Source organism: Solanum dulcamara, chromosome 4 (genome assembly GCF_947179165.1).
Source record: "Solanum dulcamara chromosome 4, daSolDulc1.2, whole genome shotgun sequence".
In the NCBI taxonomy this organism is placed as follows: Eukaryota; Viridiplantae; Streptophyta; class Magnoliopsida; order Solanales; family Solanaceae; genus Solanum; species Solanum dulcamara.
In genome coordinates, this window is record NC_077240.1 from 14,902,980 (window position 1) to 14,918,266 (window position 15,287).

Sequence of the window (15,287 nt, forward strand, 5' to 3'; positions counted from 1 at the left end):
ATTAGATTGACTACAAATAACAATAAAAGAAAATCAATCTTCGTCAACTAGACTATACATACTATCACACTTCAAATATAAAAAAATATTCCCCGGATCTAGTACTTTCTCCTATCTATTTTATTTGTCATAATTATTTTTGCATACCTCTTTAAAAGAATATCAATTTAATATTTATCCTCTCTTTTTTTTTCTCTCATTTAATATTACTCTTTTTTTCACCATAGTAGTCTTTCTCCACATTGATTTGAATAAGAGGAAATGTGAAAGAATGGGTATATTTGAGTAGTTATTTCTAATAATCATGACAAATAAAATGTACAGCACAAAGTAATGTTTAATTATTGGTGCCACATAAATTTAATAGCCTATGAATGAAATATTTAATAAACTGTGACTCTGTGAGTATTTGGAAAGGATAAATTCATGAAGCAAGCACTACCAAGTTGCTATCATAGTGGTTAATTGTCTTTCTCAACGTTATTATTATTTTTGTTTTCCATTCAATCACACAATTTAGGGGTTCACTTTTATTAAAGATGGTCCCAATATGACAGTAGTTGTAAATTTTGAATGCTTAATTTGTTTCTTCTGCTACTTCCAGTTGTCCTATAATTTATTTTTTAATTAAAAAAACTCTTTTTGCTGTTAAACACCCACAAAAATCAAATTTCACGATTCAACGGTTTTGGGCTTTAATTAATTGGGCTTTTACGTCGAATTGAGACATGAGAAGTGGACTCTTAAGTCTTAACTCATGAGCGAAGTGTACAATTTCTTGCTTTTTGGGCCACTAGAGTATCCACTTCGAACCAAAACTTCATACGTGTGTGTGCGACTGAAGTTAAAAAAATTGCGTTTGTGTCTGAAGTATGGTTTCGGAAGGTCAAACATCAGATATTTTTGTCTAAAGTTTGATATAATTTTGCCAAAGCCAACTTTAAACATTTTATGACAAAGTTTTAAACTTGACAAGATCAAACTTCGGACATTTTTTACTAAAGTTATGGCCTTGACAAAACTTCAAATATATAATGGCTTATCAAGTCAACTTCAAATATTTTTTATTACAGGTGTAGGATTGATATGATCGAACGTCTGACATTTTTTAAATGAAGTTATGGCCTTGACAAGGCCAAATTTAAGATATTTAGACATAAGGTTAGGAGTCGGGACATATATTTGCCTAATTACAAACATTTATAATTAAAATTGGGTACATATATGTTTGAAGTTGTCCATATCATTTGCAAGAAAATGTGCGCGATACAATAATTAAAAAGATCTGAGCAATAATAGCTAACCCATCGACTGTATTCCACTCCAGTAGAATCACAAATAGATGTTCAAATTTGGAAGAATGATGGCATTTAAGTTGGATGTGTTGGGGGGTGTCTCCAAATTATGTCCGAAGCTTATTAAAAGTGGCTATTTGTTAAATAATTTTAAACCAATAAATACAATTTAAATGGTTGCGTCCAAATAGGATGCCTCATGATTCATTAATGGCAACACAAAATAACAAAGAAGAAAAATATTTAATTAAAAAGTTGGTTTTATTTTGTATTGATTTTCCATTGCTTACCACGTTCATTCCATATTGCTATATTTGTATCATGTCTAATTATTTCTAATTTTATCTCATAAGTATTAAATATTTATGAGTATATATTACCATAATTATGTTTAGGACCTAACTTTAATTCATTACACCTAAATTATTGATTTTAATATAAAATAAAATATGCTAGTTAATATTTACTCATATTAAATGTTTACACCAAGTCAATGAAGGCATGAAACATATTAATTAATTATGACTTAATTATGATTAATTAATATATATTTTTACTTTATTAAATTACTTAATTTAATAATTTGCATCAATTTAATGTAAACACTCAATACAAATAATTATTTCGCATATCTCATCCAAGTATATATGAAACTGAAAAATTGGAGATAATGGGAAAAAAAAAGCGCCAAAGAAAATCACAAAACAAAGTCAAAGTTATATTTCGAGGCTTCAACCAACTTAATTATTACACTATTATTCTATTCGTGTTAATGTCACCTAAATGCTATAGATAAGTGGCGTTTGGAAGGAATCCAATAATAAAATGAGGTTAGGTTATATAAGAAATCTTATTTGGCAATCCGTAATTATTATTACTACTTCAATAATTTGTAGATTATTGTATCAGAATTGATATTGAAAATAATCCTTGTACGTTAATTTAACTTAATAACTATAAAAATTCTTTATATTATATTGTAAGCGTACAAACTATAAACTCTATTAAAATAATCTAAGATATTTTAATGTGGAGAACAAGAGAAGGCAAGAGCAATGACCCTTAAAAATATGAATAATGGGAGTTTGTTGTTATATAAAAAAGTTCACATGACCTAGGATGGTAGAATTAATTTAATTTTCACCATTTTGTCCTCAAATAAATTCTTTTTGATAAAGTATAAATACTGTAAAGTTTCAAAAGAAATGTATTTATCGTTAATTTTTGTACTATTGATGGATAAGACATATAATATAGGGTATTAAAAAAAGTTAAATGAAAAATTAATAAAACTAATTTTTATTAATCTTAAGGGTTAGAGGAAAAAATTGACAAGTAATATAAGAAGGAAGGAGTAGTAGTTATGCTGCCAATTACTTGTCATAAAAGGTTTCGGAAAATGATGAAATGTCAACCTTTCTCAATATTTTGTACTAGTCAAACATTTAATTTACTACCTAACAAGAAATCTTCAATTATTAAGTACTTTCACATTATTGAGAAGTCGATCCGATGTGATATATAGTTTATAGAAATTCGTTGTCTTCGTTTATTTAAATGTAGTTTGAATTGCTGAAATTTGAAGGGAAAAAAAGGATTAAGTTCACAAGGATTGAAGTATTACAGCTGCATAGCCACCTTGGGGCCGGTGCATATTTTTTGCTGGAAATTATATGGTGTACAGAGATTAATATTAGTTATTATGAATATATATTTAATTTTGCACATTCATAATACAATTAAAAAGAAAATTTACACATCTTTCACTAAATTCCTGACCACAGGAGCATTTAGAGAGTTGAGAATCTTCGATAATTGAAGATTAATACAAAGAGAATATATATATGGACTCATTTGACGTCAACATCCTTAATTAAGATATTTTTTTCTTGCCCCTTCTAGCAAAATTTACTCTAATAATCTTCTTGGTCACTTATATGATCATAGGAAAAAGGAAAGTATTTGTGATCAAACTCATACTGTCATACAAATTTGCAAAAAGAATTTTATAAATCTAGGAAGAGAAATAAGATAATGCACAAAGGAAAGCAAGAAAACAGCGCGCGCACAAAATGTTTCGCTTAATCACACAGTGTCATCTGTAGTGTATACAAATATGTACGTTCAAACATTTCTACAACGATATCGTTTCTCATAAGATATTCTTCGACGGCTAATGTTGTTATAGAAAACATATAATATAACATAAAAAAATGATTGTTATAATGAAATATTGTTATAGAAATCTGACAATATTATTATAGTAACATCTAAATCATATATCCCAAAACTCGGTTAATAATGAACAACAAAATGTATACAAAAATCAAAAAGATATAACAGCAAAAATATCATGACAAAAACTAACAAATATATATATATATCCTAAAGCTTAACCTTTTTCGCGCACTTCTGATCTTGAATTGCCTGGCTAGTAATATTCACAGTGATACTGCAATTCATTTTCACAACTACATGTTTCTTGATCATATTCAGCCATTTAATCCTCCCACTAACACTTGTGTAGCTATTCATAGTAAGCAAACCAGTACTAATATCATCTTGTAAGCCAGGGTGTGACACAATCTTGTCCGTAATAATATCAATTGTTATGTTCATCCTCACAGTCTTACGTGCCTTTGATTTCCCCTGTGGGCTCCGCGCCTCCCCGACGACCGTGTCACGGTAGGAAATAGTGGTGGTTGTGTTGCTATACTTAAATGATGAATAATTAGGATTTTTCACTGAGACATCGGCTTTTATGGTCATGTTGGAACCTGATTTAGGCATAGGCAAAAGGTTTCCACTAGTGTTAACGAGATCTAGTTTTTCAACTGTGACACCGTTCATTCTTATAATAGGGTCTTTTACTTTGAAGACTGTGAAGATCAAAATGATGAGTATTATGGCTACAAGGAAAAGAAAGGTAGATATACAAGCACAATATTTGAAGCATCTTCTTTGATGAAACCTTTTTTTGACGTTAAACGATGTTTCATCGTTGTCGCTGCTAGGTGGCCGGTCGGATGCTGGAGCTAGTGGTCTATCTTGCTCTCTGTCCACCATTTTTATTAAGTCTTGAAACTAAGGGGAGAAATGGTTGTTGTACTATTTGAGATGTAAAAATTTGGGACTGGTGTTTTTGTGTTAAATTATCCTTATATAAATAATGTCTTGTGAGTGGAGAAGGTATGGTGGGCTCATTCCACTGTCAATGTTGACTCTTAGAGTCTTTTATTTTTTCTGAGTTTGTACATTGGAAATTGCAATAATACATATTCCTCCAAAAAAAAAAAAAAAAATTTAAATTTTATAAATTTTTGAAATTTATAAAGACAAATTTAAAATTTATAAGATAAATTTATTGAGATCGATAGAACCTCTTAAGTTGTCTTCTAACTTCGTCCAAAATCCAGCATTAGAATTGTGATGTCCAAGAACAAACAACTTTGAAGTGGATTTTTACCTACAATTATGAAGTTATGAGTAATTGAACGAAATTAGGATTTTTAGTTGGTTGTTGGAGGAAATGTTCACCTTAGTAATTATGTTATGTCCAAATAGTCAATTCCCTCACACGACATGTGTTCAAATATGCACCATCCAACACTAAATTATGAGATATTGCCAAAGGCATTTGAAAGTCTTCATATCTTTTTTAAAAGATCACACATATTTTAAGAAAGATATTTAAGATCCTTAAATCATAAGAATATTTGTCAAAATACAACAACAACAATCCAGTAAAATCCCACATCGTGAGGTCTGGGAAGGGTAGAGTGTACGCAGACCTGACTCCTACCAATGTAGGACGACTGTTTCTGATAGACCCTCGGCTCAGTAAAAGCATAGAAAAAGGTCAGACAAGAATATTAGAGTAAATAAGTAGATGACGAAAACGGTTCAAACAATAGTATAATCAAAGCACAAAAACAGTAGATATTATTATTGGATAATAACATAAATACCATAAATAACATACAACAGAATGCAAGAAATGATAGTGCGTTAATACGCCTACGAATAAGGGAGAATAAAACCACTATGTACTAGCCTTCTACCCTAATGTGTGTCCTCCACACCCTCCTATCTAGGGTCATATCCTCGGTAAGTCGTAAATGCGTCATGTCCTATTTGATCACCTCTCCCCAATATTTCTTCGGCCTACCCCTACCTCTTCTAAAACCATCCATGGCCAGCCTCTCACATCTCCGCACTGGTGCATCTGGGACTCTCCTCTTCACATGCCCAAACCATCTCAGTCGCATTTCCCGCATCTTGTCTTCCACCGAGGCCACTGATCTTGGGCGCATTTATAAGCCCATGCACTATGTTTGGCCATTATTCTGTGGCATTCTGAGAAGTAATTGAAGCCAAATGACGTGTTTTGGATGAAAATCAAGCAAGTGTGAAATAAGGTATGAGTTCCAACATGTGCAGGGATTTTGCAAAGCAAAAGGCAAAAGAAATATGGTCCTGGCGCTATAGTAGCGCGATGCGCCACTGCAGCGCCAAAACCTGCATATACTTTAGTGGCGCGACGCGCCAGGATACAAACTACTACGGCATGTTTTGGGCGCGATAGTGGCGCGATGCCCCACTGCAGCGCCAAACGAAATTCTTCAGAAATTCCCTGGGCGCGATAGTGGCGCGATGCGCCACTACAGCGCCATCACCTTTCCAATTGTTTATTATTCTTCTCTTCAATAATTGATAGGAGAGAGAACACTATAAATAGTGGGGTGTGCTAGGGCAAGAGGGGCGGCCAAAGAGGTGTTTTTGGAGGCAGAAAGAGAAAGAGAAGAGAAGAAAGAAGAAGAGAAGCACAAAAACATCTTAGGTTCTTTTCTTACCTTAGTGTGTTCTAATGTATTTGGAATTGATTCCTGGTTGTTGTTATTTACATATGAGTAGCTAAACACCCAAATTCCGGGGCTATAGCTACGAAACATGATTTATTAGCATTTAAACTTGGTGGAAGATGGGTTGTTGATTCTAATTACTCTTTCATTCTTGTGATTATAATTTTGATGCTTGGCCAGCATTAAGATATATATGTTGTTTATCTTGAATTCGGAAGAGGACAGGTAGATAGAACAAAGAAGGGAAGGAATGTGTTCATACTAACATACGTTAGCATGATTAGTAGATAGGATGCTTGTGACACATACCTATTTACCACATTTGGTTATGATAAAAGATGATAGTTAAATGCGTTTTTATTGTTTCATACCTATCACCGCTCAAAGATGTAGTTAGATTGGCAATGAAGATAGGCAATTATAGGTCGGAAAACCATAATTGGATTATTAACCCTTTTTATCAGTAATTAAATAACCCATCGGAAACTAAGATTGAATGATAGTAAACATGATTTCACATGATGCTATAGCCCTGGAATCTCTTAAAGCCCGATTAATATACATAATTATAACATTGTCTTCACTTCGAGAAAGTGTTTATATTTCCGAAAATTAGTAACAAAAAAATCTCAACCTCATTGCATAACTATAATTAGTGGAGGCATTTGAAAGAAACTGTTTGCCTTATCAAGGTCCCTGTGGGTTCGATATCTGGCTTGAAAGAGCCGCTTTACTACTTGAGAGACTACGTACACTTGCGTATGCAATTGTAGCTATAACAAGTTTTTGGCGCCGTTGCCGGGGACCTCAGAAATTAGGCAAATTGACTTTCTATGTTGATTATGCTAGCTTTAACAACTTGGTCTTAGCTGTGAATTTTCGTAGGTAACTTAAACATTACACTGGACAGAGACAAAGAGCTTGTAGATCCGTTATCCGAGCCTGAACGATTCTTTCAACAGAAAAGGCGAACAGCGGCTTCACAAAACTTAATACATAAACTAAATCTGGCGGAAAATCACGATTTAGAAGGAGAGGTCTTGCTAGAGGAGCTCCCTGCAGTCATGGCAGCCAGGATCGTACGTGATGTGGCAGTCCCACTCACTGCAAATGTCACCTCCAGCATTCAGAAACCGCCAGCTGGAGGGAGATTTGAATTAAAACAGAACATGGTGCAATTGTTGCACTCTAATGGACAGTTCACGGGATTGTCTCATGAAGACCCTCAAGTTCACATCCAAAATATTTTGGAGATCAGCGACACTTACACGCCAATTGGGGTATCTCCTGATTATGTGAGACTAACATTGTTTCCTTTTTCTTTGATAGGAGAAGCCAAGAGGTGGTTGAAGTCGGAACCACCAAATTCAATCACTTCGTGGAATGATTTGGCCCGCAAGTTTCTTATAAGGTTCTTCCCTTCGGGGAAGACGGCTAAGTTGAGGGCTGAAATTTTGAGCTTCAAGCAAAAGTTAGGAGAAAATTTATACCAATCTTGGGACAGATTTAAATCATTACTCATTAGTTGCCCTCATCATTATCAGGCTAACGAAGTTTTGGTCCATACCTTCATAGAAGGGTTGGAGCCTAACACAAAAATTCTTCTTGATTCAGCTGCAGGTGGGCAAGCCCTAGAGAAAACATATGATGAGTTATACACATTGTTAAATCGCATATCCCAAGGAAATCCGGAGTGGAATGGAGGAAATGCTCGATCTGTCACCCAAAAACAAGCAGGCATGTTAGAGGTTGATGCAGTAACTGCATTGACAGCACAAATTGCAGCAATGCAAAATATGATGACAACACATTTCAACACACTAGCAAAAGGACAGCAGCAGGCTTCAGTGAGCATAGTTCAACAACAACATATGTGGTGCGAAGTATGTGGAAGCAGTGAGCATGTGGCCGAACATTGTGGAGCAAATCCAGAATCAATAAATTTTGTAGGTAATGCACCTAAGGGTGTTGGTAACCAAAACTATGGAAATACTTACAACCCAAATTGGAGAAACCATCCTAACTTCTCATGGGGTGGAAATCAACAAAATCATCATCATGGGCCAACTCAATATAGACCACAGGGAAGTGGACACCAATACAGTAATCCTAGTCAAGGATACAATGCTCAAAGTCAAATTGATCAAGCATCAACAAAATCGGGAAGCATGAGTGTTGAGGACATGTTGAAACAAATCATGACAGACCAAGCCAAGCTAGCTTCCGATGTCCGACAAAATCAACTGGCTACCCAAAATTTAGAGAAACAGCTTGGGCAATTAGCAAGTGCACATAGCTCTCGCCAACAAGGGGGCTTACCAGGTAACACTGACCCCAATCCCAAACAGGTGAATGTCGTGACTACTCGCAGTGGTCGCCCACTCACTGAATTGGCTCCCAAAGAAAAATTAGCAGAGAAAAAAGGCAAAGATCAAGTCGGGCAAGAAGGTGAACCTAGCGGGTCAAAAGAAATAGAGGAACCGAAGACAAAACCTCCTCCTCCATTTCCTCAAAAATTTAAAAAGAAGAAAGAAGAGGAGTGTTTTGCAAAGTTTATAGATTTGTTGAAACAGGTGCAAATTAATTTGCCTTTGATTGATGTTTTACAGGGAATCCCAAAGTATGCTAAATTTGTCAAGGATATCGTGGCCAATAAAAGCAAGTTGGCTGAATTTGCAACCGTGGCACTCACTGAAGAGTGTAGTTCAAGAATCTTGAACAAAAGCAAGCTTCCAGCCAAACTAAAAGATCCAGGTAGTTTCACGGTGCAGGTAACCATCGGTAAATATAGTAATGCAAGAGGTCTCTGTGATCTGGGTGCTAGTATCAACTTAATGCCTAGATCCATGCTTAAGAAATTAGGCCTTGGGGAACTTAAAGCAACAACTATTTTGCTACAGTTGGCTGATCGTTCTGTAGCTAGACCTGATGGTATCATTGAAGATGTTTTGGTACAAGTAGGATCCCTTATCTTCCCTGTTGATTTTGTCGTTTTAGATTTTGAGCCGGACCCCGATGTTCCTTTTATCTTAGGACGCCCGTTCTTAGCAACAGGCGGGGCACTAATTGATGTGGCTGCAGGTAGATTGACTATGAGAGCACATGATAAAGTGGAAGTGTTCGATGTATATCATGCACTGAAATTGCCTGTAATTTATGAAGAGCTGTCTGTTGTAACCATCATTGACGAGGAAATATCAGCTCAATGTACTACCTCAAATGACCCATTGGCGAAAGTCGTAATGGGTCAAGATATTGCAGAGGACATGGAAGCTAAAGAGCTAGCAAGTATACTCGATATGCCAAATATTAACATGTGGAAGAAGAATGTAGAACTCTTAAACAGAGAATTGGGTCCTTCACCCAAGCCTTTTCTCGAGGAAGTCCCTAAATTGGAGTTAAAAAAACTTCCAGCACATCTCAAGTATGTTTTTCTTGGAATAAATAACACTTTACCTATAATCATTTCATCTGCTTTGTCTGAAGCATAGGTCCTAGCAGCACTGGGGGTACTAAAGAGGCACAAAAAGGCCATTGGGTGGCAAATGGCTGATCTTCATGGCATCAGCCCCGCTTTATGCATGCACAGAATTTTCATGGAAGAAGGACATAAGGCTAGTGCACAACCACAACGCCGGTTGAACCCCATCATGAAAGAGGTTGTGAAGAAAGAGATAATTAAATGGCTAGATGCAGGCATAATATACCCAATTTCTGATAGTAAGTGGGTAAGCCCAGTTCAGTGTGTACCAAAGAAAGGGGGAATGAATGTGATAACCAATGAAAAAACGAGTTAATACCTACAAGAACAGTGACTGGGTGGCGCATATGCATGGACTACAGAAAGTTGAATGATGCAACAAGAAAAGATCACTATCCTATGCCGTTCATTGACCAAATGCTTGATAGGTTAGCAGGTCAAGAATACTACTGTTTCTTAGATGGATATTCAGGTTACAATCAAATCACCATTGCACCAGAGGATCAAGAAAAGACAACATTCACATGCCCTTACGGAACTTACGCATTCAAGCGTATGCCGTTTGGCCTTTGCAATGCTCCTGCCACTTTTCAGAAGTGTATGATTGCAATATTTCATGATATGGTGGAAGACTTTGTAGAGGTTTTCATGGATGACTTTTCAGTTTTCGGAGAGTCTTTTGATCTTTGCTTGAAAAATTTAGAGAAAGTACTTGCAAGGTGTGAAGACACAAACCTTGTCTTAAACTGGGAGAAGTGTCATTTCTTAGTAAAAGAGGGTATTGTGTTGGGACATAAAGTGTCAAAAGATGGGTTGGAAGTGGACAAAGCAAAAATTAAAGTGATTGAGAAACTTCCGCCACCAATCTCAGTAAAAGGAGTTCGAAGTTTTTTAGGTCATGCCGGATTCTACCGGCGTTTCATCAAAGATTTTTCCAAGATAGCCAAACCAATGTGTGGGTTGCTCGAAAAAGAGGTAAAATTTGTTTTTGATGATGAATGTTTGCAGGCATTTGAACTCTTGAAGAAAAAGCTGATTGAAGCCCCTATCCTACTAGCTCCTAACTGGGAGTTACCTTTTGTGCTGATGTGTGACGCAAGCGATACAGCCGTGGGTGCAGTTCTGGGACAAAGGAAGGAGAAAATTTTTCATTCTATTTATTATGCGAGCAAAACTCTTGATTCTGCTCAGGCAAATTACACAGTCACGGAGAAAGAAATGCTGGCGTTGGTCTATGCGTTTGATAAATTCCGTTCTTACTTGGTAGGTACAAAAGTGATTGTTTTTACTGACCATGCAGCTCTTAGGTACCTATTCAACAAGAAGGATGCCAAGCCAAGGCTCATCAGATGGATTCTGTTGTTACAAGAATTCGATATTGAAATCATAGATAGGAGGGGATGCGAAAATCAAATAGCAGACCATCTATCAAGATTAGAGGGTTCGCCCCATGTGGCTGAGCAGGAGCCGATAAAGGAGGAATTTCCGGATGAGCAACTGCTGGAAATAGAGGTACAAGATCTCCCATGGTACGTAGAAATCGTGAACTACCTTGTTAGTGGAGTGTTCCCTCCTGATGCTACCTCACAACAAAAGAAGAAGCTTATGTATGATGTTCGCCTCTATATATGGGACGAGCCTTATTTATTCAAGCGAGGTGTTGATCGAATGGTGAGGAGATGTGTGCCAGAAGCAGAGGTACACCAAGTATTGGTTGCATGCCACTCATCACCATATGGCGGCCATCATGGAGGAGAGCGCACTGCACATAAGGTACTTTAATCGGGTTTCTTTTGGCCTACGTTGTTTAAGGACGCTGCAGGTTATGTAAAGAACTGTAACCAATGTCAAAGAACGGGCACCATATCACGAAGACATGAAAATGCCTTTGAACAACATTCTAGAGGTTGAAATCTTCGATGTATGGGGAATGGACTTCATGGGTCCTTTTCCTCCCTCATGTGGAAATCAATATATATTAGTGGCAGTGGATTACGTGTCCAAATGGGTTGAAGCCGTGGCCCTTCCTACAAATGATTCGAAAATGGTGAGCAAGTTTGTGAAAAAGCACATCTTCACTCGATTTGGCACTCCCAGGGCAATTATCAGTGATGGAGGGTCACACTTCATAAATCAAACAGTAAAGAATCTCTTGGCTAAGTATGGGGTGAGGCATAAAGTTGCTACATCATATCATCCTCAAACCAGTGGGCAAGTGGAGGTATCCAACAGAGAGGTAAAACAGATATTACAAAAGACTGTGAATGCGCAAAGGAAAGATTGGTCAGAAAAATTAGATGAAGCTCTTTGGGCATACCGAACAGCATACAAAACACCCATTGGAACCTCCCCATACCAAATGGTATTCGGTAAGGCGTGTCACCTACCAGTGGAGTTAGAACATCAAGCGTACTGGGCAATCAAGAAGCTTAATCTGAATCCAGAGCTAGCAGGACGGAAGAGGTTGAATCAATTGCACGAGATGGAAGAGTTTAGGCTCCATGCTTATGAAAATGCTAAGCTCTACAAGGAGAAAACAAAGCGATGGCATGACAAGCACATCATCACCCGCACTTTCGAACCTGGGCATAAGGTACTCCTCTTCAATTCTAGACTCAAGCTCTTCCCAGGAAAATTGTGATCCAAATGGAGTGGACCTTTTGAGGTGGTGCGTACAACGTCACATGGAGCTGTGGAATTGTGGAATACGATGAAAACGTCTACATTCTTGGTAAATGGACAAAGAGTAAAAAGTTATTTTGGTGAAAATGTTAACCGGGAAGAGGAAGCCATCGAACTGGAAAATGAGTGAGGCAACAGCTGGGTCGTGCCACGACGGAAAATAAGGCGCTGCACGGGAGGCAACCCGTGATGTGTATCGTAACTTAGGACTTATAGCTTGTAATTTTATTTTTCTTTAAAAATAGAGTTTGATGTTGCGGTTATATGTATATATATATATATATTTTTCGTCGAGCCACGACCAAAAATAAGGCGCTAGGTGGGAGGCAACCCACCCAGTTGTTTATATAATTGTGAAAATTTCATGTGCAGAAAAATAGGTAGCAGTGTAGAATAAGTTGAAGCATTGGTTATTGGCGCTACACTGGCGCGATGCGCCACTACAGCGCCAAAACCTGCACAAATTCTAGTGGCGCGACGCGCCAAGAGGCAAACTACTGAGGCATGTTTTAGGCGCGATAGTGGCGCGATGCGCCACTACAGCGCCAAGAGAAAGTTTTCAGAAATACTCTGGGCGCGATAGTGGCGCGATGCGCCACTACAGCGCCACAAGCAGGGCCGGGTCGAAAGCTTAAATATCAGGTTTAAAACATACCAAAAACCCCAAAACCCTCCATTCCCTAAATTGCCTCCATCATCTCCTCCAATATCCGACCCTAAAACTCCCAAAACCTTTCTCTCTTCCACTTCCCCTCTAATTTCAAAAACTCCCAAAACTTTCCCTCTTCCACTTCCACTCTAATATCTACTATAAATCACTTTCCTTCACACACATATTCTACCAAAGAACATTCACCTCACCAAATCATCCCTAAATCTCTTTTCTATCCTCTTTGAACTTTTCCAAACAACCACATTACCAAGCATCCGATTTTAATTACCCTTCTCCTTTTTAATGGCATCCAAAGGAAAACAAGTGACCCAAGGAGTTGGCAACAAGAGGTACCGAAAAACTGGGACTTCTTCAACCACTGGACAAACAAGCTCAGGGATACCACCGCGTCGATTTGGTAGACAAGCAGTGGAGCAGTATGAATTAGATTGGTTTGACTCCCAGAAAGAAGCGAAATACATGGGAGATGAATATGTGAATGAAGGAAGGCTACAGACGGAGTTCCCCCGAGTTCACGAGATGGTCTACAATCTGGGTCTTCAATTTATTTTCGAAGACCAAGGTGAGTGTAATTTAACTCTTGTCCGTGAATTTTATGCAAATTGGAACACTGATCAGTCAAGTACCAATAAGGTAGAAGTTCGGGGTAAAGTTATCCGTTTTTCAACTAGAAGTTTGAATGAGTTTTTGGGGACACCACATTGTGATTTTAATGAATTTATAGATATGAAAGAACAGCCACCATACAGAGATATTCGTCATACTCTTTGTGGTACTAACTCTGTTGCCCGATGGGAGAGGGCAAAGGACACCGGTAGGCACAGTACGCTGCATTATTCACATTTGAATAGTGAAGCCAAGGTGTGGTTGAAAATCGTGTGTAGTGTCTTGTTGCCATGTAAGCATGTGTCAGAAGTGACTAGAGAAAGGGTTGTCCTAGTTTACCGGTTGATGAAGGGGTTGCAGGTAAATGCCGGGTCGGTGATCCGTCGGAATATGCTGAAATTCAGAAACAATAAGAGGTGGCGTTTCTGTTATGGAAGCATAATAACCCGAATGTTGAGAGCTCAAGGAGTTAAAGAAGAAAGTCACGATCTAAGTGCACCAAGGGTGCCGTATCTGATTTGCAAGGTGGTTGATGTTACCAAAACAAGAAGTTATGATGCAGCACAGGGACAAATGTTATCGGCTGTAGAATGACAAGCTCGTGACGAAAGTTGGATGGGTCGCATGTTTGGAATGGCAGAATTGCAATTGCGTACTGGTGGACGTCCGGCAACGGCCGAAGAAATGACAGAATTGGCAGAGCGCTATCCACTGACGGATAGTGCTATGCATATGTGCAGGGTAGGTCCGGATTTTCAAGAGCCTCTGGATGATGATGAACCCACTATGGAAGATGTGGGAGAAGACGAGGAAGATGAAGAACCAGAGGATACGGCTACCACTGCTCTTATGGTGGTAGATAACACAGCCACCATAATTGGAGGAGATGATGACTGAGCTATGCAGGGAGTTCTTTCTTTCACTCTTAAAACTATGCATTATTATAGAGCACTGGGGACGGTGCTTTGTTTTGGTGTGGGGTGAGAGTGTGAGAATTGATTGTATTGTACCTGTGTAGAAACTTTACTTTAGTTCATTCTAGTGCATTTTTCATTTTGGGTTTCTTGGTAGTTGTTTTCGGTTCTTTAGCCAAGAATAGTCCCTTTTGAACCGTATATATATATAAAAAAATGACTAGTTTAAGACACTTAAATTCTTGTATTTGACTCAGGTGATGCATGCTTTCATATGATTGTGTAGTTGGCATTCAATAGTTATCATCCTTAAATTGTACATGTGCTATGTGGGAGTGGGGATTGTATGTATTCAGTGCAGACATATCGAGAGCTAGAACTTGCCCGGGGTACATACAAAACAAAATAGAGATTGGTTAGTTTAGAAAAGAAACTAGGCATTTCTTAAATAGCCTTGATTATTTTCCCTTGTTTTATACTAAACCCAACCTTTCAATACTCTCTTATTCCGAGCCTCTAAAAAAAAAATGTGAAAAGGGGTACCAAATACTGATTCTTACCATCCCACCAGTTTAAATTACAACTTATGAAGATCTATGCAATCCTAAAACTATTGCATTCTTGTATTGATAGAGCAAAACACGGAGGGCAAGCCTATGGAAATCTTTGTGTAGCACATGAAATCGTTTGAGTGAGTGAGATGCACATGTTGAATTGTAAAGGATTTGATAATCTATAGAATGTCCAATTAAATGATGCATATGAGTTTGCTGT

General features: G+C 37.6%; 1 protein-coding gene and 1 pseudogene across 1 annotated transcript; one reads left to right on the forward strand and one right to left on the reverse strand.

The window, feature by feature from the left end:
- Nucleotides 1-3,533: 3,533 nt before the first annotated feature.
- On the reverse strand, nucleotides 3,534-4,444 carry LOC129884734 (uncharacterized). The gene has a single exon (XM_055959021.1). The coding sequence runs from the start codon at nucleotides 4,359-4,361 to the stop codon at nucleotides 3,681-3,683; it is 681 nt and encodes a 226-aa protein (XP_055814996.1). The 5' UTR covers nucleotides 4,362-4,444; the 3' UTR covers nucleotides 3,534-3,680.
- Nucleotides 4,445-6,561: 2,117 nt separating this feature from the next.
- Nucleotides 6,562-12,450, forward strand: LOC129884025 (uncharacterized; annotated as a pseudogene).
- Nucleotides 12,451-15,287: the final 2,837 nt, after the last annotated feature.